At 42.2% G+C, this 23,871-nt stretch overlaps 1 protein-coding gene across 2 annotated transcripts in view; it reads left to right on the forward strand.

Annotated features, from left to right (window-relative positions):
* The window catches only part of KCNH5 (potassium voltage-gated channel subfamily H member 5), a 172,490-nt gene that overhangs the window by 15,487 nt on the left and 133,132 nt on the right, over nt 1–23,871 (forward strand). For both annotated transcript variants that reach the window (XM_075104145.1, XM_075104144.1), the window contains 2 exons: nt 4,632–4,738; nt 9,129–9,257. In XM_075104145.1, the coding sequence (XP_074960246.1) occupies nt 4,632–4,738; nt 9,129–9,257 (236 nt within the window). The remainder of the gene's footprint in view (nt 1–4,631; nt 4,739–9,128; nt 9,258–23,871) is intronic.

The following is a 23,871-nucleotide window of genomic DNA, read 5'->3' on the forward strand; positions in this document are numbered from 1 at the left end:
TTCTAAGGCAGGTGCTATGGGATAAGAGTCCTATGGTGCGACACCTTTATGGCAGGTTTTGGAAGGGTCTGTTTTTACAGCTTTTTAGTGCCAAAAATCCAGCCAAAGAAAAATGCATAGCTAGAGACAATGTAAATTTAGCCCCTGATTTGAGTTAGTTTTTACTGATCGTGAGTGTGATAAAGGACAGTTCATAAATTTTGCAATATTTGGTCAGTTTGCCCCTGCCTATAAGGTATAGTGCTTTCAAATTAGCTTTCACCCATGCTTTCCTCCTAGATAGTCCAGCGAGCATTCACTATATCCTCTTTCTGTCAGTCTCACCCCATATCCTACATTGGGGCTGCTCATATATCATCATTATATTCAGTCTCAGGTGGTCTTGGCTGATATAGATCACAGGGAGGAGTGGATAAACTGAATGCAGGGGAAGTGTGAGTGAGTTTTTTCCTTCCAGCTCAGGCAATGAGTTAGTCCTGTGCAAGCTGGTAATCCCTTTGATTTTGCACTTCTCTCATGTTTTCAATCAGCAACAATGTGCCCTTTGGCAGGAAAAACACTTAGAAATACCTCAGTATAAGTGCCAGTCTCCCTGGTTTCATGGGTGCTGTATAAAAGGCACAGTGTACTTAGGAGTCAGGCTATGTGAATATTGCATGATGGGAATCAATGTGTTTTCCTTCTGGGTGCACATGGCACCCAAAGTTGCATGTGTAGCTGGGGCTGATATATAGAATAATTGGTATAAGTGAGTGCTAAAATGCACAGGATTTTTAGGTGGAAGAACCTGTGTACTGGTGAGGCTTTGCTGTGCCAAATGGAAATGAGCTGACAGTCCAGGAGGAACAGGGCATCTGCAATTGCAACACCTCTAATCTTCAACTAACCATGCAAAAACCCTTGCCTGGAGGTGCACCGATAGATCAACCAGCATGCAGGAAAACCACTTGTTTCATGCCCAGTTGCCCACAGTCATGACAATGTATGTCTTCATGAATATGTTGAAAGAATAAACAGTTCTAAAACATTAAAACCCAGTTTATTGTTGCAACTAATACCAGTGTTTTCTAATATTGTTGCTTATGAGTTAAGCTCCATATTCTCCTCAAACCTCTGGGAGAGCAGGCACGCTTTGAGTGGCTGGTTAATAGACCTACCCTGGCATTTTACACTTGGCATTTGCTCCAGGCTTTACTTTGCTTACCCTTCCTTGGACCTGAGAGCCTCGTGATGGGCTGGGAGTAGCTGGTTGCTGATTTTGTTTTCAAAGAGGAAACCTGCTTTTAGGCCCTGTTTGTGTGTTGCCTTCCAGCTGTACAGGGGGATGGAATTGGATCTCCTTGCTGAAGCATTTGTTTACAGGTAGCATTTCCACCAAAACACTTGCAGTGCTCTAGTCAGCATCTCTGCTCTCCCTTATTTTGGTTTACTGCCATGACAAGCGGGATTAAAAAAAGTCTGGGAGCGAAATCCTGGCTCCAGTGAAGCTAATACCAAAATTCCCACTGTGCGCAGAGAAATAGGATTTTTCATGGCAGGTACAATGTGCTGGACTTGAAAAAAAAGTTAGATTTGGTACTGGGATGTCATCTCCGTGACCTGATTTTTGTGTATGTGAGAAGGCCTCCTTGCACTGCCAAAGCTGTGCAAAGAAACCTTGCTGACCACGCTGGTGGGACCCAGGGAGCTGCACCACTTCTCCTTAGAAAAAGGTGCCTGGTCTTTAACTTGCAAAGTTCTGAAGCTATTGATGTGTATCTGCATTTGCTGTTCCTCCTGGGTAGATGTTTGTCCATTGCAATTGATGCCTTTTCATCCAACACTTTCCAATGAGAGCTGTAAATTGATGCAGGATCATATACCTTATTTGCTTCACCTGCCCTCTGTCCTGCATAATTTCTCACAAAGAGCTGTTAAATACTTCCCTGGCACACACTGCAGACCTGGCGCTGTCCTGATGCTGCCGCTCTGGATCCTGGCAAAGGACAGAAGGGCACAATGCAAAGCTTCAGATGGGGCTTTTCTGTGCCAAGGGATGTTTTCAAAGGGAGGTGGGAGCCCAAGCATCTTTAATGACAAATGGTCTGTTTCAGAGATGGGGAAATTATCTAAGACTGCTTTTTTTCTGAGTATTTCAGTAAGTCTTGTTTCTCTTTGATAAGTCTATTTTCTAGGTAGTAAGATTCCCAGTAGCAGGATGGTTTTGATATTTATGTCTTGTACAGTTTGCACTGAAGGCACTTGACAAGCACTAAATAACAAAAAACATGAGGCAGAAAAAGACAGAGTGATTGACTGAAGAAGTAGGAGTCCCTCCAAGTGTACAAAATAGGACGGACTAAATTAAATTAAACCTGTGATAAGCAAAGATCTTATATAACTTATACAGTTAGTGGCTTTGAGGTTTCTTTGGTGCTGTTAAAAATCACCTTTTGAAAAATGTTTTTATTATTTCAGAAGCCTTTAAAATGTCTCTTTATATGTGAAAATAATGTAAGATTTGAGTATTACAGGTTTACTGCAATAATAAGCTGCCTTTAATTTAAAACATAAAGTTGATTGATTGTATTCAGCAGCACTAACCAGTGTCGTCCACCACTCAGAACGCCAAGTACAATTTGTCATTTTAACACTAATTAATGATGACTTTCTGTATTATAGGCCATGTAGAGTCAAGCACTTAACAAATTCTTGTTATTTTTTTCCTTCAGGGCTAAGAGAAACATTGTTTTAAATCCCAAGAAAACAAAACAAAACAAAACAAAAACCCAGAGAGAATTCAACTGTACAACAGGCTGTGAGAAAACTGCCGGCTCTTATTTTGTCTTGCAGACAGGAAAGCAACCTACTTCACCCCATCAGTGCGTTAAAAAAGGCATAGATTTAAAAAAAAACAAACAAAATCCAACTCTTTTTGTTGTCATCTCACATATAAATGTATAAAAGGTTATAAGCTGAAGTTGGGAAAGAAAGGCTGGTCATTTGAAAATGAGCAGCAGGCTGTGGTTTGCATTTCCTAAAGACGGCCGTGTATGTTAATGATAAGCAGTGCCTTAATGAAGCCTTGTGCCCCGGTGAAACCATTTCCTGACGTCGGTCGCCATAATGGCGTCTCCGTTACGTTGCTGTCCCAAAAGTGGCAGTTATGACACGTCATTTATCACTAGCTCTCCCTTGTTACCGGCGAAGAAGGGCCTGTAGTGGCATACAGCTGTTGTAGTTACGCTGATGCCCCGCTGATCGCCCGTGCTGACAGCACCTTGTTCTGGGAGCAGCCCCATCAGCTCCTTTGGTCGGCTGTGTAAAGAAAAGATTCATGGTGTGGCCTTCATTGAGTATTTTAATGCTTGCCGAGTCACTAACCACTGTGCTGTTTTATTGTTTCTTTCAGAAGAGTAGACATAAAATAAATGTTTATTGAACCTTTGGAGGCCTGTTGATCAATAAAAGAGAAGCTGCATTGAAACCACAGAGGCACTGATAGCTTTTCTCTTTCATATTCTCAGGGATGTCTGTTGCAGGTTCAGCTGAAGCTCAAACTGTTTGTGAACAAAGAAAATGGAAAAAAAAAAAAAAAAGAGTCTGATCAATTAAAAGTGCATTCGTCCAAGTGTCTGAAAGCTTTTATTCCATGTTCCGTTTTCCTTCAGTTCTGTAACTGGGAATTTGCACAGAGTGGTCTTCGCTTATTTTTAATCCGGGGAAGAATGACAATAAAAGCCTTGCTGTTTCCTTACAAAGGCTTTCAGTAGTCAGGTCAGAGGGTTGGGTTTGCTTACACCAGTTGAAAGTCTGACCTGGAAAAGAATGCAAAGATGAGATGGTCAAGTGGCAAGAAATAGCAGAGTTAAAATCACATTTTTCTATTCTCAGTCTGGAGAGGGATGAGTCTCCAAAAGCATTTTAATGTTTTCCATATTTTCACTGAAATATTAAAGGAATGCAGTATACAATAAGGAAGATGAGGGTGAATTTGGTTATGCCTGGTAGTAGTACAGACGTAGCTATATGAGACAACTCATACACTTGCTTTCTGTGATGAATTTTCAGAGAACTAACAGTAATTGCTTCTTATTGGTTAAATCCTCCCTCCTTTTTTAATTGGTATTTAGTAAAAGGACTCCAATTATCTTATTGTCCCAGATGCATCTTGACAAGATTAGATTTGTAGCCACTGACTCAGCCAACTGCTTTTACCTGTAGTAGCTTCCATTCCTCCTCCAGAAGCCTTTTGAAGAGGATTTAACAAAATTTGGGAGGTTTTAGAGGTTTTGTTCAGTTTTTTCTCTGTTTTGACAGCAATATTCTCATGGCCTGCAGGTGTGGCAATAATGGTTTTATAGGCTGTCAGCTCATCTTCTAACCATATATCCTTACAGATGTGCTCAGAAAAGCGCTTAATGAAATATTACAGTAGATTTATTTGCTGTCATTTACAGTAAAAGTGTGGTCATGGCTACTCACTATTGTAGGTTTCCTTGTGACACTCTAAATATTTAAAGGAAGCGTAAATCATAATTAAACTCTGGTCAATGTCAGTTAATAGCATCTCCAATGCTTATGCTATTTAAGGTGACTGTAACAAAGTTGTTGCTTGTCTAGAAAAAAGAGAAACGTTTTTTCTTTTTCAGTTTTATGTATGGTGAACTGACAGACAAGAAGACCATTGAAAAAGTCAGACAGACTTTCGACAACTATGAGTCAAACTGCTTTGAAATCCTCCTCTACAAGAAAAACAGTATGTATATATTTGTGTATGGTGTTGGGAGTGATGCATATTTAAAGTATATAATGGACTAAAATAAATTTTCATTTTGACATATGGGTAAATTTGGGGCAAGATTTGGAGAAGAAATGGGTATTTTGGTCACCACAGCTCAAGAAAAGAGCTCTTTCTTTCAGGACTAGTGTTCAGATTGCCAAGAATAGTTGTTCCCTGCTGTCTCTAGTCTGACTCCTTCTTTCCAAAATATATTTAGTTTGAGGATTGTTTCCCTGAAGGGAAACTGACTGGGTTAAGTGAAAAGAAATCCTGAATGAGGTTCCCCCACATCCCTCAGGAAACACCCCCATGTCTCCACAAGCCCAGACCCTGGCTGCTGTGAGTGGATGCTCCCAGCAGCGCCTCGGCGGTGTGTAAACCAACACATATGAGCTCTAGTGAGAGTACTAAATTTGGTGCCTAACCCAGGGATTAATTAGCAAACCAGGGGACTTTGTAACTTAATGAGATGTAGGACCCAAGTCCCTTCCTTTTGGTGGCACTGTGTTTACAGGAGGTTGCCAGAACCAGGGAGGATTTTCTTCAGTTTGTCTTAACCATGAGTCTCTCCAGCATGTTTTCTGTCCTGCCACATATATGGGTAGTACTTCTTCTGGCGTAGCAACGTTACAGCACATTCTAAGCAAAACCCATACTGTTGTGTGTGGTCTCTCGCTGGGCTTGTACAGTGTGGACATCTCTGCTGGGCTGGTGGTTCAAATTCCTGCTGTTGTCAGTGGAGATGAGCAGCCTCCTCCACTGGCACAGGCTGTCTTCCCAACGTAGAAAGCCAAAACTGTCAGATGAAACATGCATCAGAAAAGCTGGTTCCTCGAGGCTGAGCAGACCAAGTCTAGCTGACTGGGTCAGTGACCATGTCAAGCACAAGCCAACAGCAATCTTCACTGTTTCCTTCGGTTTGGCTTTCCTTGCCCAGTTCAGGATGGAGCTCCTGTAGCGTCAGGAAGCTTTCCCGGTGGTTCAGCTGCCTGGAGCCCAGTAGCTGAGGCCATGTTCCCCCCTGGGTGGACTTTGGTGCTGGCATTGAGCACCTTGCTGGGTGATGCTGGAGGTTTCCTCTGCATGTCATGGGTAAGGGAAGGTAACGGTGTGCCTCGGGTAAGAGCTAACTGCGCCTGAATGCCCCATTTCACTGCAAACTCACATAAACCTTTCATGACATTGAAGAGAACATCCCAGATACCCTGTCTTCTTGAAACAAACTCACATGCTTTATGCTTTATTTCCACTTTCTCTTTTTACACTAAATCTTCCTGTACGTGCACTTAAACAGTAGGAGATGTCTTTAGATTTCTCCACTTCTGTGTGCTTTAAAGCATTTTAGTTAACACTTTAATTATACAGAGAAACAAGAGTGGCTCTGAAGCCCAGCTGTTTCTGCAGGTGCCCAGGAGAGCCCTCCAAATGACCTCTTATTGATTCCTTAGCATATGGATGTGTCTGTTCTCTAGATTTTCTGCTTCTCTGCCTGTTTCCTGTGCAGGTCACCCGGACATCCCCTCACATTAGGGGAATTTCCCGGGACAGACTTGTGTTGGGTGTCTTTGCAGATGGTGGTGCCCAGAGCCGCCACGCCCTGTGTCCGTGTGATTTCTGAAGAGGATCCCAGAAACCCAGTGCTCTCCCTGACCCTGGCTTCTCTTATTAACTGGGCTGGCAGCTCCTGCTCTAGCATGGGACAGCCCTGAACTAAATTCCTTTCTATTTTATTTAAGTATAAAAAGAGGAAAGCCTTCTCTTGGTGACTTTTTCTTAACAAGCCAGTTGCTTTTTGCTTTCGGGTGTGGATTGCCTGGTGGAGCTTGATGGTGCTTTAGACATCTATTGAGCTGCATTTGCCATAATAAAATTTTCACCTTTGCGTAAATGTCCAAGCCTATACTTTCCATAAGTTATACAGGATTACTGAAGGACTTTATGGAAAAGCCCTCATATTTCTTTTCAGGCTTGAGTCAGTAACATCTGTTGCCAGCTTCCTTCTCCGTCACCCAAAGCCCAGAACCTCAACCTCTTGCTAATGCTAATACGCTCACCTTTTGGCTCGGTTCAGCAGCTGGTTTGCCCAGGGTTTCCTTCCATTTGTCATACTGAGCCTTGCAGAAGAAGGTCCTTCAAGAAACTGCCTGCTTATCCTCCAGGCTAAATATTGGAGCAGATAAAGAAATAAAGAATAGTTATCTGTTGGAATGAATATACTTCTGCAAAATGTAGACAGTTACTCTGTGGGAGGGCTTGTGTTCATCACCTGCAGAGACCCTGCGTATTGCCTCTGCCCTGCCTGGAGCTTGCAGTGCTCTCGGAGCACCCTCCCACCCGCATTTTCAAACTCTAGGTCTGGAGGTGCTGTATATTTTTGATGATGTGTCACAACCTTTTCTTTCTCACCCATTCCTTAATGCTTTTGGTAGAGGGAGATTTTGATACTTTCGCGTTGCTTTCCCATTCTTCTTTGCTTTGGCACAGAGATGATCTTCAAGAGCTGCTGTTCTCAGGCAGCATCCACGCGACTGCTGATTTCACATGCCACCTTGGCATTTTAACTCAGCCAGTAGGTTTCAGGTTCAGACCTGAAAGTTCGCTACAAATTCCTTCTGCTTTACTGCATTCCCTCGTATATAGTCCTCAGCTCAACCCACCCAGCTATTCAGCAACCATGTAGGCATGTGTATGTATGTATATGTAGGTAATGCTCGGGAAACCCCTGCCCGCTTTTGCCCAGATTGGTGCTTCTGCAGCAGTAGCCACCTTCCCTCTGTCTCTGATTTTTATCAGTGCTGTTGTACAGGTTACTTTGCATACTTACTTTCGGAGCTTTTCAGAGGGTGCTGATGAGTTGCCAAGTATAAGTGCAAGTACAGTATTACTCCAGAGAGCTGCAGAACTCTGTTTTAGAAGTTACGAAGAGAGTCTTTTATCTTGGGTTAGCAACCGGGAATTGAGCTAATCAAGTAATCAGCATAATGGCTCTGGAATTATCACAAAGAGCAGTCCCCCATCTCTCCCACTTCTCCAGTTTATTGCTAGTGAGTTACTGGTTTAATCCCAGTTCAGCAACGCTAAATTTTGTCATGAACCCATGTGGATTTTAACCTTCCCCACAGTAGTCCTAGTCCAAATGGGTTTCATTGCCCTCTGGGCATCTATCCTGCAGTTCCTGGCACAGCTCCCAGATGTAGTACATTAGAGGAGGTCTTTGGGGGCCGCTGGTGCCCATGGGATAACAGTGGGCAAGTGACTTGTCTCAATGTGTTGGCTTTCAGGCTGGCATTCAGACAGCTCAGGAGAAAAGACATTATGCCAACTGGTTGAAAGCACATCAAATCCCAAAGGTAATTAGCTGGCTGTGAAAGCATTTATAGTGCAATGTGTGTAGGTGCAAGTTTGGGAGGGAGGGGACATGGCCATGGGCATAGAGCTTTGCTGGAAGGAAAGCATCTCTGACATTCACGACCCTGCAGGTGAACAGAGTGTTTTGAAGCAAATTGCTTAAAGTCTTTTAGGATTTTACCCCTTACAGAGCAGACTTGCATGTACACAGAGGACTGTGTGTGTGTTTCAGCCTAGGAGAAAACAAGACCAGTTTCAGCTCCAGAGCACCTGCAGGAGCCCTGTGTGAACAGTGAGGATTTACCAAAAGCCATGCTAACTGCTCCAAAACTGTAGCATTGTTAGGCTCTTTATTTGACGAGTGGTAGGATTTGAAAAGTATTTTGTATTTATCTCAAAACCTAAAGAGATAACTGCATTGGAGGGTGCTCTAGTGGGCAGGGGAATGAGGAGGTGGAGGGTATGACCTGAAACGTGAAAAGGAAATTGAATCTCCTCGTTTGTCCTGACAGGACATTTAGAGTCTGTGTCTGGATTAGCTCAGGTCCTCTTAAATAATGGAGTAGTGTTAAATTTGGAGCATTTGACAGTATACTCCATCAGTTTTGGATTTGATAGCTCCATATTATGTAAACAAGGAATCAAAGATACCGTCCATCTGTTTTTTTTTTTCTTACGTTCCTACCTTGCAGGCAGTGTTTGTGAGACATGCTGGGAAAAAACAGGAGCAAGAGGGGAAGAATAATATTTTATTTCACAAAGGAGATTTATATAGCCTCCTGTCTCTACTTATCATCTAATTCGATTGGTAGCATTTCCCCATTGTAATGAAGCTATAGAAAATGGGAATATGATGTTTTCCTTTGAGAAGGTAAAAATAAAAGATCTGGAAGATGTAGAAATATTGAGATATGGTCTTAAACTACATGTGTGTTATAAATGATGAAGTATTCTGTGTATGGGCTGGGGAAAGTTTTTGCTACACCACAGTCCAATGTCACCTTTTTCTCTGCTTCAGGAACCCCAGTTTGGTTCTACATGCAAATTGCACCTATAAGAAATGAGCATGAAAAAGTGGTTTTGTTCCTGTGCACTTTTAAGGATATCACTTTGTTCAAACAACCAATTGAAGATGATTCAACTAAAGGTAAATATGAAATACACTATTATTTTTTGTAAATGATAGAGTACCTGCTTGAGCTCAGTCCTGTGACAGGGACATGTCATGCCTGTGATCTGTGTCTTAAAGTCAGGAAATGTTTTGTGACCTGTCAGAGTTTCAGTGCCACTCCCCTAAATTGTTACTTGAATATAAAAGAGAAATCACCATAAGTAGAAATTCCCTAACAACGTTTTGCCAGAGTCACAAGTCTTCCTTTCTCTTTGTAGTTTCACTACTTCTTCATTACAGCTGGCATTTGCTAAAAATTACATAGTTTTGAGTCATTTTAATGCTGTGCTGTTTTGGGAGACCTTTCTCCTATGGGACAGATATCTTTTTTCAGAAAAAAGTAATTTCAGGTCCTTTGTGCTGAGGTGTTGATATTTCCTCCCGTTCTCATGCTCGGAGATGAAATGCAAAAGAAACAGCCCGTATGGGTCCTTTATTGGTGGCCAGCAACGTTGACTGTATGGCGGTGGACATTGTACTTGTTATTTAACAGCTGCCGGTGACGGTGTTTGAGATGTGCCATGCTCTTATCACCTAACAACCCATGGCCAGACCTGCAGCCTTGCACAAGAGAGAATTGGTGGGGAAAGGTGCAGAGGATCTATCAGCATCCTCTGCTTTGGTTAGAGGACGTGTGTCTTGTGTAAGGTTCACGTGTGGATTGCTTTGGGTAAAACAATGCACACTTACGTAAAGAAGGGCATTTATGCTACAGCATCCACATCCCATCTTCTCTCGGAAGTTGCCTTCTGATGATGAATTCCTGGCTATATTTTTCTCTTCACGCTTAGAGAGGCTTGATTTCTCAAAGAAAGCCATGTGTGCTCTAAGCCATCTTCTTTAGAGTAGACTTAGTGTCATTTAAATGCAAACAGGATTTAAACAAATTTCTTATGATCTAGATAACACTTATTATGTGTGTTTGGATAAGTGAAAAGCAGGTGTGTAAAGGCAGACTTAAAATAAAACGAAAGGCCTTTCTTTGGGATAAGACCAAATATGAGATATTTTTTTTTTGTCTAGGGAGTATTCTCCATAAAGTCATAAGATCCTGATACAGGAATACCTCCGCAGCCATCATAAGCTTTACTGCCTCTACAATTTAGTTAGCAACCCGCAAATGCTCCTTTATTTTACTTTCAGCTCTCTAACGTGGAATTCTTCTGCCTGGAAAGACTCTGGAATTTTTAGGATAAACGCCAGTTAACTGAGAGCACTTTAACTGTAGAGGTCTGAAGGTGTGGGACTGGCTTCTTGCTGCAGTGTATATAATAGGTAGTGGGAACTCGTCAAGGAAAAAGCCAGTCTTTGCAAGGATCCTCTTGCAGGACTTCCTATTTGATGCTTTCTGGGGGGATGGAGATGTTTCTCACATGGAGCAGCCCCCAGCCTCCCCGCTTCCACTGGCTCTGCCCTACTTTCTGCAGTACATAGTTGTACTGAAGAGTTGTACTGGGGCTGCAGCAGGACAGGGAATACGTATTGAAGGTGGCTCCCAAATGCAAAAATGATGAACGTTGCCTCCTTTGGATCCTCAGCCTGGGAGATTCATACTGTGCTGCCTTCCCTGGGGAGGCAGGGATGTGCTGGGTGAGGGCTGAGCTCTCCCTCTCCCCATCTTGTGGCTGAGGAGGAGCAAAATCCACCTGGCATCCATTATAGGAGCAATATATGTTCCTATGGGAAAGAGCAATAGCTGTGAGATGTGTAACTTGTGTACTGCTGTTCTCCAGTGAAGGGTACCATTAGTTAAAATGCCAGGTATTAACTATGAACATTGCAAAATATTGTCATCAGCAGCCAGAGAGGTTTGGCTGCATGTTTAAAGAGCACTTGCTTCTCTGTCAAAGTCATACTTTAAACAAACAAACAAACAAAAAACCCTCAAAACAAAAACAAAACAAACACCAAAAAAACCCAAAAACCCAAAACCCAAAGCACTGCAGTAGCAGTACAGCCACATCTCTCAGGTGCCTTTAAGGTGTATGATTGGAGTCTTCAGAATTTGCTCAGGGGGCTTTGATTAGAGCATTGATTAACATTGATCAAAACATCCAACAAGCTCCATAATTACAAACCGTTGACTTGATTTTTTTCTTCTCCTTTTGCATGAAGTAGAGCTTGTCTTTTATATTGTTCATATAAAAAAACACATTCAAATATTTGCACCATTTTACTATAAGGACGGGAAAACAGCACTGTTACATTACCCCCTGTGTCTCAACTGGGTGGATCTGTGGGATCCCACGGCACTGGGATCACAGGGTGGTTTTGTCAGACGTAGTGCTATGAGAGATGCATAATTCATTGTCCTTGCAGATAACATTACAGTGTGCTTAGAAGCTCTCAGGCCACTTTCTTTTTGAATTATGTGATTGGTAAACATATACATTACAATTTAGTGGAGAATTTTTAAACTTCTGTAAAAAGCATTTCAGTAAAACACTGCTGTCGAGTGCTGGGATTTGTCACTGAAAAGGCTATTTTTTGTTTTCTTTTTAAAAAAAAGATTTTTCTTCAGAAATTCTGCCAGGACATTGCAATACATAATACATAAGTAAGTACGGTGCAGATGAGTTACTGTGTATTACTTATGGGAGCAGTAAATTTGAGATAAAAAATTCAACAGAAATAAAACATTGATGCCATTATGCAATAATCTCTCCGTACCAATATATTCTGCACTGTTTGAAGGTATGTTGTTTTGTTGTGAAGCTTCAGTATATCATGGCTCCTACAGGGTACAAGGATTTGGTACCTAAATCATAACAATGGGTGTATCTACACTGCAGCGTGTCTGTGTGTCCTGGCTCCTGGAAATAAATGGTTGGGTTTCCCAGATCTGCTTGTGGTGACTGCAATGCGATCGGCCTCTTGTGTAGACCTTGCAAGGCAACAGCAGTTTCGTGGGACGGAGTGGTGCCCCTCTGCTGAGGATGCAGAACTGCTCAGAGGTGTTGAGGAGCTTGTCGTATTTGTGAAAAAAAGACGTACAAGTAAAAGAAAATAGTTGTCTTACTACAAAGCTCGTTGCAAGGGAGAGTTGGGACTTTTTTCTCAATATAGGCTCAAAAACATGCTTGTTTACAGGCTCAGTACAAAAAATATAGTTGATGTCATGGGGACTAGCCCTGTGTGAGAGAGAGGAACTAGAGAGGTCTGGGGCATTGCGGCAGATGCTGTATCTCTCTGCTTACCTGTGTGATCACCATTTGCTGTGCGTTAATGCTGTCAGAAAGGAGGAGGAGGAGGAGAAGGGGGAGGAGAATGGGGCTTTGCTTGCAGGAGGGAGTAAAAGTAATGAAAAATTTTCCTGGGTCACCCAGGAGACTCTGAATTGGTTACAGTCAAGAACGCTGCTGATACTGGACTGAAAGGAAGACTGAAGAAAAGGGGTATTTAAAAAGCTACCTTCCTCTAATAAAATATAGGGGCAGAGATCAAAAACTTTGTTTTTTGAGAAGATACAGGCAGTTTGACACTAAAGATTTGACTGACTTGTTTTCTTGTTACCCATGCTGGTATAAATTATCACTGGGTGATGTGTGGGAGACCCATGACGTATAGCAATGTAACAGTGACCAAAAAGTACTGTTGTATCCTTGTAAATGAAAAATTCCTTAAAGTAATTTTCCTTTTCAGGAAATAAAAGTAGTAAAAGTGTCTAACCATGCAAAAGTGTTAAAAAACCCCAGCAACTCAAGTAGGAGCAGTGAAGATGATAACTGAAGGAAACACAGCCTTGTGTTATCGTTGATGTGTTCACTCCTGGGTGAAGGTGCCACTGGCAGTTGTGCAGATCTGGAGGGTAGGGGAGAACACCCTCCATTGACTTGGTTTATGGTTTGTAGTGCTCCAGCTCCTGAGTCGGTGGCTGGATGAGCTGTGGATGGTGGCAGTGTGGAAGAGGAGGCGTGAGAATTGGTGACGGGACAGGAGACGTCACAGGAGATGGTAGCTGCACTTGGTGGTCACTGGGACAATGCATTATTTTTGCTGTGCTATGTTTGTCTGGTCTCTCTTTCTTTCCTTCTCCTGTTCCTCTCTGGTAATATGAATATTTGTCTGATCTGGATTCAGTACCAAGCAATAGGTCCTACCTGTGGTGGTGGAGGGCCAGATCTCCAGGTGTCTTGGATGAATGCCTTACACAGCAGAGGTGGAAGGCCATTACAAGCATATGAAAGATTGTATTATGTATTTTCTTCCGGAGAACAAAACCCAAAGAATCTTCTTTTTTATGTTTGTACCATTGTAGGGTCACAGTTGGATGCTTTTATCAGCGTGCTGTGCTTTTATTCTGTCTTTACCCAATGGGCTTTTAAAAACATCTGAAGACTTTCAATCCCTCCAAAGACACACAGTGGTAATAATCTTCTGTTTATTTGTCAGAAAAAAATGAAGCCATTTTTCTAGGCCCTAACCATTAGAAGGGCAAATGGGGCCACTTAAAATGTTAACAACATTTGAAGCCAGGAGTGCTGTAGACTATATTGAACTGAAAGTTTAAGGATAGAAAAAAAGACTGGCATTTTTTGGCTAATAGTGGAGTTTCACCTGGTTGTGCAATGGCTTTATTTCCTTTGTTATCATCAGTGAAGAAAAAATGTGGCCTCCAGGTAAACTTGGAAGTTTTTTCAGCTAATATTCTTACTGGTTGTCTTCAGTCTCTTTTGAGTGAAATATCAGGCTTCTCACATGCTGGAAGTGATTGGGAAGTTCTGGTGAATAGCGATAGGATGCTGAATTAGGATGCAAAGCTGTGTCAATGAGGCCCCTACAACTCAGGACTGTGTGCTGTTAACAGATGGGATCAGGAGATGGCACAGCAGTATCCTGAAGTGTTTTTTTTTGTTGTTATTGTTGGGTTTTTTTTTTCCACTTGATATAGCCAGACCTTGATAATCAAGGCTGTCTGGGACAATGCTGTAATGCTTCCAGTGATATAACTCTTTATGGTTATATAACTCTATATAATGATACAACTCTATCTTGGAGTGTGACAGGGCTATAAAAAGTGTAGTAGCTGCAGAAATATGCACTTATGCTTGCTAATCCTTGCTAAGACTATAATTCTGATCCTTTTTTATCTTTAATAAGTGCAAGTTATTAAGCATATATAACTAGTTGCACATGGGAACTTTCTTCCTTGAGGGGGTATCAATCCTGGTGATAATAGAAGAAGTGGGTGGAGGGATTAGAGCATGAAAATGAAGTTTCTACCTTTAGCTGAAGCACAGTGTACCTTGTTGAATACACCACCTTGACAGTAATCCATAACAGTAATTTAATAGGTCACAATTTGGATATCCTTACCATTTTTTTATTGCACTTTTCCATGGCAGTAATGACAAGGGTCTTGGTGCTACAGAGACCCACTCGTTCTGGTGCTCTTTCCTGTTGCTCTGGTCTGCAGAATCTCACCCCACAGTGCCTTAAGGCACCAAGGAGATCACCTCCATCTGTCCCTTCTCCCCTGTGTCTGGAGTGCAGCATCCAGGGACAACTGGGCCTTGAGAAAGGACTTTGTAGGAGATGACAAGAGAAGTGGTCATTTGCTGGGACACCAGGTCGGCTTCCAGTGTCAGGAGTAGACAACTCAGAGGAATGATGCTAAAATACATTCTTTTGGTATTTTAAACTGTCCATTTTGGATGGGCTTAGCTTGCTAGTAACCAGGAAGACCTTCCAAGGTTGCTTTGCTCCTGTTCCTGCAGTACAAGCATCCTTGTTATTGTCTTCAGTGACATGCTGGTGGCACATTTAGCAGACACTGCAGAGGCTGAACAGTCACAAAGAGGTAGTTGTTTCCTTACTCCTAGGCGTGACACTCCCAGGCATTATGTCTGCCCCCTCCTTTCTTGCTTTGCTGCTGTCAGAGACCCACTGTGATGAAGAGCAGATAATTTCCATTTTCAGGGCTGTTTAGTTTCCTTCGCAGAAATTAAGCACTTTTCTGAATCTGGTATTGCCTTTTGAGGCTTTGTGTGCTCCATCAGCAACCCAGAATGCACATTAACTGTCTGTAAAGTTCTAGAAGTTTAATGTGCAATGCAAAAGAAATGCCATTGAAATCAAATCTAACCCTGTGAGAGATTGAATTAAACTGGAAGCAGATCTTAAAAGCGGTAACTGTTTGTAGAATGATATACTTTCTATGTAGAAAACTGAACACTTATAGGCCATATATTAAATAATAACTATAAATTTAGTAGAGTTAGAGAGTTTAAGAGTCTAATCTGTATATCCCAGCCCATTACATTTCACAGAGTTACTCCTCTGCTAAACCCATGAACTTATGTTTAACTACACCATCCCCTCCAGACAAATATCCAATATTGATTCAGAAGTCTGAAGAAGCTGAGAATCCACCACATTCCTTCACATTTTTCTTGCTTTTCATTACAATAATTGCTTTAAAAAAAATCATCGTATTTAAATTAACCTGGCTTCAGCTTCTTGCAGTGGCATCTTGTTATGCATTTTTTCCACTGTACTAAAAAAGTCCCATTAAGTCACTTAGACTTAAGTCATCAAGTCATCCCTCCACCTTCTTTTGATTCAGTAAATGAGTTGAGCTCTTTAAAGCTCTGTCTAGCCTAAATTTGGAGGTCTGGTGGTAGCTGATACAGACATTTTAGCTGCACTTTAATCCAGGTATTGGCAGCAGTAGGGATGAAGCTGCTGTGACACGGATTTCAGCCTCTCAGGTCTCAGATAAGTTTCTGCAGCTTTTACTGTAGCCAGGTGTGTTCACAGCTAACTCCTCGATATTACCCATTGCTCAGCCTCTCCAAGCCTAGCTCTTACTGTTGTATATACAAGGAGTAGGTGACTTTTTGCCAAAGCAAACCACATGCTGAATTGCTCATCTACTAAGAACTCTGGATCCGTTTCAGAACTGTTCTCTACTAGGGACGTTTCCTCCTCCCATGCTGGAGATATAATTTGTGTTGCTTTTGCCTAGGTATCTGATTTCCATTTAAAACACATTTTAATGGCACATGGCCAGTTATCAAGCACATCATCCTGTGTGACTGCCCTCACTACTGTTTAACATTCCTCTAAGCTTCCTGTCATCTGGGCATTTTATCAGTCATTTTATAAGACTTTCAAACCATAGAGGAAAGCACTGAATAGAAGAGGACCTGTCCACTGGGGTCCGCAAGGCTCTCAGGAATAAATTTTTTACTATTTTCCACTACTCCTTGTTTGATATCTGCCAGGTAGCGAGTTCTTCATCCATTTAACATGTAATTTACTCAGCTGCGTAGTCTTAGTATTTTGTTGAGAGCGTCACACAGTGTCAATTCAGTAGAGATTACTATATGAGAGGATTTGGCCAGCGTGCTACTCTCGGGTGATTCAAATGCAGCACGAGGATGAGATGATGTTATGTGATAAGCACTGTGGCTGTGCTGATTTGGGAGCTGTTTTGTCCTTGGCTGCAGGTAGGAGCAAACCACGGGCAGCTGCTGAGGTTGCCATCAAGTCAATGGCCCACGTTGCTGCCCAGTCCAACCCCAGAAAGGGAGCACTGGTACAGGGAGCTGCCCTGGCTCGTGCCTCTCTGGTGTACGATACATACGCTGCAGCTCTGGCTGGCCGTTGCATTTGGCTTGCAGCTTGTTCTGTCAAGGCATTTGGCTGTTTTCCTGAATCAAATTTATACTCTTATCAAATGATGACTTTAACAGTGTGGGGCATTTTACATCATTCTGTACTGGCAGCCATTCATTATACTCCTTTCCTTTTTTTATTGAACATCTTGAAACTCAGATCAGGTTTTCGCTCATTTTGCCTAGCACAGAGATCAAGCTAAGCAACCTTTAATTACTGGGGGTCAGCCTGGTTGCCCTTTCTGCATATGGGTGCAGAAAGCCCTTTGGTTGTACTCTGGGAGTTCCTTAAAAACTTCTTTGTTACTGTAATAAATCTAGCCAGAGAAAGATGTTTCCCATATGGCTTTAGCTTTCCACGTCCATTCTGATAAGCCATAATTTGTCATTCACATACTTGTTCTCTCTTTCTTCCCATCCCTGTGTGCGTTATTATATACTGCTTTTTCATTTCTAGGAGCTGTCTTACGTTTGACCTTGAGCCTTTGGCTGCTGTAGTCCTTTTCCTTGATCATTGAATGGCACCATTTTGCTATCTGACAAGCTCCTAAAAGCCACTTGACTGACATTTACAGCACTTGGTCTCTTTTTATTTTTTCCCAAAATTTGTACTTGTGTTTATATACTTAAGGGAAATAAATTCTTGGTGGCCTTTCGTGTGTGTGTATAAAGTTTACCTTTAGTTGCAGAAACATGAAATTTAAGAAGTTGTGCACAGTAATTTTCAGCTATGTCAGAATTAAATTTAAAAATACATTGTATACCAAATGTAGTCAGAGGTGTATAAATCTTCGCACTTTTCATCCGTAGATCTCAAAATAGCTTGCAAAGTGGTCATTAGCGTTATCATCATTTTAAGGAGAAACTGAAGCTGAGAGAGGTAAAGTGATACGTCCAAGATTACCTGGTGATTCTTCACCCATTTTGATCTCCCCACTAGTTGCAGTGGGTGGATGGTAACTGGGAATATGACATTGAGTAAGAACAGAGTTTGGATGTAAAAATTGCCCAAGAGTGCAGTACATCATCAGTGCAATGCGCAGAATTTCAACTTGGGAAATTTATCCTAATATTTTGAATTGCATTTGAATAGACTCTGTGGTTCTTCAGTCCGTAAATAGTTTTACTGCATCATGGGAGTGATTGAGCTTTGTTTGACTATTATTCTATTTATTCAGGAAACCCATTTATCCCTCTCTCTCTAACAAGGCAAAACCAGGATGATTAAGTTTTTCGAAAAGGCAATGAGCTCTTTCACCCATACTTTACCTGCAATAAGGAGCAAAGAGCCAGCCATTGCAATGATTTTACTGTCCGAACATCTAGAAATAGTTGAGATTTGTAGATGCTAACTATTCATGCAAACGGATGATCCATGTTATCAATTGAACTCCAAATTGCCTATTTCTGAGCGGTGCTATCTCTTTGCTTTTGTGGGTAGGTCATAGACTATATATTATTTAAGCATTCTGTGTGTTAACTGTTTCGTGCTCTGCAGTGAGAGAACAACCTTTGCATGGTCTGGAGGTGTTACACTGCTGCAGGCAGGAATCAACAGGAGCATTGCTGTAATTACCCTTTGTGGTTTTTACATACAATATAATTCTTAACCCAAGTATTTTCACTGCAGTCTAAGGTATTGGGTAGTTCCCTGTTACACTGATTTAAAAGCTTCATAATTTCTGATCGTTTTAAGACCAGACAAACCTTGACAAAAAGGTTAATTGCAACCTAGTAGAGCTACTCTAATGTTTTATTAGGGGAACTAGTCATGTCTAAATTTTTTGGAGCAAGCGCACTGTAAAGAATGTTAACATCTCACCTTGAGATTTTTAAACTCTTCATAACCTCTGATGTATGAATTTAGCTTTAAAATAACATAATATGGTTTACGAACTAGAGATTTTAATATTTTTTTTCAGTGTGGCTGCTAGTTAGGTGGCTTAATCAGTATTTAGACCTGTACACAAATCCAGTAAGAGAGATTGCAGATTTTCTACTCCTAATTAAATTATGAGGAGAGTTTGAAGGGTTTTCTCACTTGCAAATACTTATATTTGAAAATATTTGCTGTTATTTTTGAAGGCAATGGCTAGGCCTATTGACTGCTGAGGTTTGTACAGGGAAGGTGGCTTAAACACTAGTGGAGGAAAAGAGCCCAAGTCGTTGCTGGTTAGCCTGTGCCTGCACAGGATCTTCTTCCCGGCGGAGGGAGCTGCCCGGGTCTGACACAGCCCCTTGGCAGGAGTGTCTGTGTGTGACGGGTGCCAGGAGTTGCTCCTCAGGGCATGCGCAAGCACCGTCAGGAGGCTCACAGTTTTGGGTGGAGTCTGACGAATTCTCTGCCTGCTTTGTGACCTTGAGAGGAACCAGAGGGATTTAAAGGTTTTGCCTCCAGATAGCCATTAGGAAACAGTGATTCTGTCCCATCACTTCCAGCATCACTTCTGCTTGGGGAAGCCTCCCTTGCTGTAATTTCTTTGGGCAGCTTTTACCACAGTCCATTTTGTGCTCCTCCATACACTGAAACAGCATCTTCAACCGGGATGGCATTTCTCCTTACTTGGAGAAGGCGGCAGAGAAGAGGAGCAGGTGTTCGGGTTGGACGAGAGTGTTTGTGTACTGGATCAGTCTGCAGGGTACATTAATGGGAAGGAGACTGGTGATCAGAAGGGCAGGGAGAGAGGTCCCTGTGGCAATTCAAGAGTGCAGTTTGTAGAAGGTCTATGAACACAGAGTAGGCAGTGAGTGTGGTGGAGGAGTAAAGCTGTATGGGGAGTAGCTGCTGCAGAGTTGTTCCCATTCCAGCTGCCCAATGTAAAACACAATGATCAGTTCAGGATCTCAGGAAGAAAGATGTGTGGGCTTAATACTACTCTTGTTGGCGTAGCAGCTGGTGGAAAGGCACATGCTATAGTGAGTAAGGGGTTTTGGGTGAGATAGTTTGGACTTTCTGATGGTGGTGGGATGATAAGATCAAGTTCTAAGCTGGAAATACTGTTTCCCCCTTAGACACCACATAATTTCTGTAGTGGGGTATACATCTAGGAAGTGGCTGAGTGAGCATCTTAGACCCATGTGGAAAGATTTTTCCCTCTCTGAGGAGGTGTTTGGGCCGTCTGTCTGCTTCGCTTGACTGTTGCCTACCTCCCATCCATGCTCCTGCACTCCCTCAAGTGTCCTGGCACAATGTTAACAACTTCGACTCATGTTGTAGCAGCTAAGGTTTGAAAGAAATACTAATTTATTTTTAAAAATTAATTCAGTACTTTCTGGCTCAGCCATTGTGTGAGGTACGCCACCAAGTCATCCCTGGCTCAGTTAGCCCCGCAGTGAGAGGGCTGTCAGATTGGTAGTCCTAATTAGAGCAAGAAACGTGGAGAATATTTTGCAGGTGTAAAGTAACTATATATATATATATATATAACTATATATATAGTAACTAAAACACATGGAGGAACAAGGAAGATGCATGCTTGAAAGGACAGCATTACAGCTGGGCCAAGGCAGAGGCTAGTTTAGTTCATGTCTATCAGCATGCTTGCCTTCTTCATGTCCTGTTTTTGTAACGTATGGAGTTGTTAAACGTGTATCTTCAATTTCTTGAGAATACAAAAATTTTGAGTAATGGATAGGAACAGGGAAATATTTTGCTAGGCTCCTGTTTAAGAACGGACCCTTGTTTTGGATCATGAGAATGATATAGATCAAGAGGGGGTTTTTTTAAAGCAGGGGTACAAATTCTTCTGGTTTTGTCCATGAATCAGACAACCATGAGGAACATTAATTTTATGTATATGTTGTTCCAGATTTTTCCATGTGGGGTAGTTACCATTTTCCTCTGAAATACCCAGTTTAACTTCTTCTAAGGAGAAGCAGCTGCTGGCCTGATCTGGTGTGTTATCTAATGGTGTTGTCTTTGTTCCTGAGAATCTGAGTGCAATGGTACAAGTTCAGAGTATTATTTTTCAACTGGTGCTGTGGAAGAAAGGCACAATCCAGCGGAGCTGAAGAGAGCATCAGAAGAGTTGCTTTTTCGCACGAGCAGTTCCTCCCCCAACCTTACACCTTCTATTTGTGCCACTCCTTTACTCCTTCCAGACTGAAAATATCTGTGAGGATGGGCGGTCACTAATACGTGGGATAAAATTATCATTCTTTTCAAGTCTGTATCTATAGAGGAAAAGGAAGGAGAGAATTGTTTGAAGAAACATTGACAGCAGTAGGAAGCCGTGCAAATTTTGCCTGGTCTATTTAAACATACACATTGGTTTTAAATATAATTCAGAACTTATCTGGTCTACAACAAGGTTAAGAAACAGAGAAATGTACCCTGTACAGATTATTTCAGACACAAGGCAGCCTGTATACATTTTCACCTTCCCACTCATACCCCGGCATCTTGCTGTTGCTATGTTTTTAATTCTCTTGGGTTGTAAATAGGAAACAAAAGAACTTGGTACTTTTTCACACTGTTGCAGATGGATAGGTTGGAGCAAGTAGAATAATGCTGGACTTTGTGCTGAATTAGAAAAAAGTCATGTTAGTGTGTTCTGTACTTCCAAGGTCCAGAATCACGGGCTTCACAGAGCTGAAAGAAATGTGAAAATGTGAAGTCTCTAAATGAGGCTGGAAGGGTTTTTGCAAAAGGTCTGCTCTAGCACAAAGCAAAGCTTTGGTCTTGGTGGAGAAAGGACACGATGAAATGGTTTGCCCCATGAAAAGAAGAGGTCAGACCAGATGAGCAGAGTGGTAACCCTGAATGCTCAAATGTGTGGCTTCTTTCTTTCACATGATAGTGATGATCTCATAAGGTGGAAAAGGAGTATTTGGAAAAAGTCATAGTTCTTCCTTTCTTTTAATTTTTACAGCTGAAGGATTGCTATTGTTTGGTATGTGTCTTACTCCTCCAGCTCTTGTGGTACATCTTTCCCAACTTCCCCAGGCTTTCTGTATTTGTGTTTAATGCAGAACAGGTGTTTTTCTTACCTAAGACAATGACAAGGGGTTTCTTGCCAGTTTTGCTTTTCTAAGAGGAGAGGCATCTTTAAACCCCATATTTTTTTTGTGAGTGGGGTCTCTCAGCCTGTGAAGCACCACAGGAAAGGATTGCCAGAGAGTACCTGAAGCCATCTCCTGTCATTGCCAGCTCTGACTCTTCTCCAAATCTTCATCTAATCACTGTACAGATCAATTCCCTAAGCCTCAGAAAATAAACATTGAATTGTTAACCATCAGCCATGAGAAAGGTCATGGAATCACTGAATGGTTGAGGTTGGAAGGGATCTCTGGAGGTCATCTTGTCCAGCCCTCCTGCTCAAGCAGGGTCCCCTATAACCAGTTGCTCAGGGCTGTGGCCATACAGCTTTTGAATGTCTCCAAGGATGGAGACTCTACAATGTCTCTGGGCACCCTGTGCTAGTGCTCAGTCACCCTCACAGTAAAACAGTGTTTCCTGATGTTCAGACAGGACCTCCTGTGTTTCATTTTATGCCCATTGTCTCTGGTCCTGTCACTGGGCACCACTGAAAAATGCCTGCCCCATTCTCTTTGCACTCTCCCTTCAGGTATTTATATATATTAATAAGATCTGCCCCCTGAGCCTTCTCCTCTCCAGGCTGAACAGTCCCAGCTCTCTCAGCCTTTCCTCAGAAAAGAGATGTTCCAGTCCCTTAATCATCTTTGTGGCACTTTGTTGGACTCTCTTCAGTATGTCCATGTCTCTCGTACTGGGGAGCCCAGAACTGGACACAGCATTTCAGGTACTGGTGTCGCCAGTGCTGAGTAGAGGAGAAGGATCACCTCCCTTGACCTGCTGGCAAAACTTTGTCTAACGCAGCCAAGGATACCATTTGCCACCTTCGCAGCACGGGCACATTGCCAGCTCATGTTCAACCTGGATCACCAGGACCCCCGGGTCCTTTTCTGCCAAGCTGCTTTCCAGTGGGGTGGCCCCAGCATATACTGATGCATGGGATTGTACCTCCTTAGGTACAGGACTTTGCACTTCTTGTTGATTTTCATGAGGTTTCTGTCAGAGTTGGAGTAGCTGACAAAGCTGAGATGTGAAAAATGAGGGCATTGGGACTGAATCCATCAGTTTGGCTGTGGTGGTTTTGGCTTTGCTGAGCTCCTTTCTGTCACTTTTGTATCATCAGCTCTGTTGGGCAGGGTGACAAACTAAAGCTTGGGGACCGGCCCCAAATCTGTCCCCGTAGACCACAGGGGAAGTGTCTTTCCAGGGTAGGGGGACACTGTGTGTGTGCATGTGTGTGGGGGTGCCTTCCCAGGGCGTGGGGGTGCCTTCCCAGGGCCTGGAGGTGGGTGATGACCTTCCCAGAGAAGAACTGCTCTTTGCCTCTGGTTCTTGCCGTGTGGTTGCAGCACGCCAAAAGCTGGACGCACCGTGGCCTCCAGCAGTTATGAGAAATGTCAAGGCAGAGCTGTCATGACACTGTTACCATGCTCACTTGCTCTCTGAAATCACTGGCTAAGAAAGATAAAGGACAGCTCTGACTTTTGTCTTAAAGCTGTCTCCCTGCCACAGTTTTATAGACAGGATAAAGAAAACGACAAGAATTTTTTCTAGAAATCAATAGTTCATACTCGGATCACTATAGTCTCTTTTGACCTTATTTAGTACAGAAAGTGCATGTTCCTAATTGAATATCCCTGTAAGCTCGAGAACCATGAGGCATATCTGAAGTTCACATTTAGATTTGAAAAGTTAATAAAATACTTCTATTTTTTTTTACCTTTTCACAGTGCATTTTTATGTGCATTTTTGAGGTCATATATAAATAGCTAGACAAATAGTTTGTGATATCATGATATTTAGATCTGTCCTGATTGCTAAATGATGAACAACGGATTTCCATTTGCGTGACTATCATATGTACGTGGTAAGTTGCAAAGCCAAACTGTAAATTACTTTTTTCCTGAAGTTTTATTATCTTGTCTGTTCTCTGCTC

This window comes from Phalacrocorax aristotelis, chromosome 9 (genome assembly GCF_949628215.1).
Source record: "Phalacrocorax aristotelis chromosome 9, bGulAri2.1, whole genome shotgun sequence".
Classification (NCBI taxonomy): domain Eukaryota; kingdom Metazoa; phylum Chordata; class Aves; order Suliformes; family Phalacrocoracidae; genus Phalacrocorax; species Phalacrocorax aristotelis.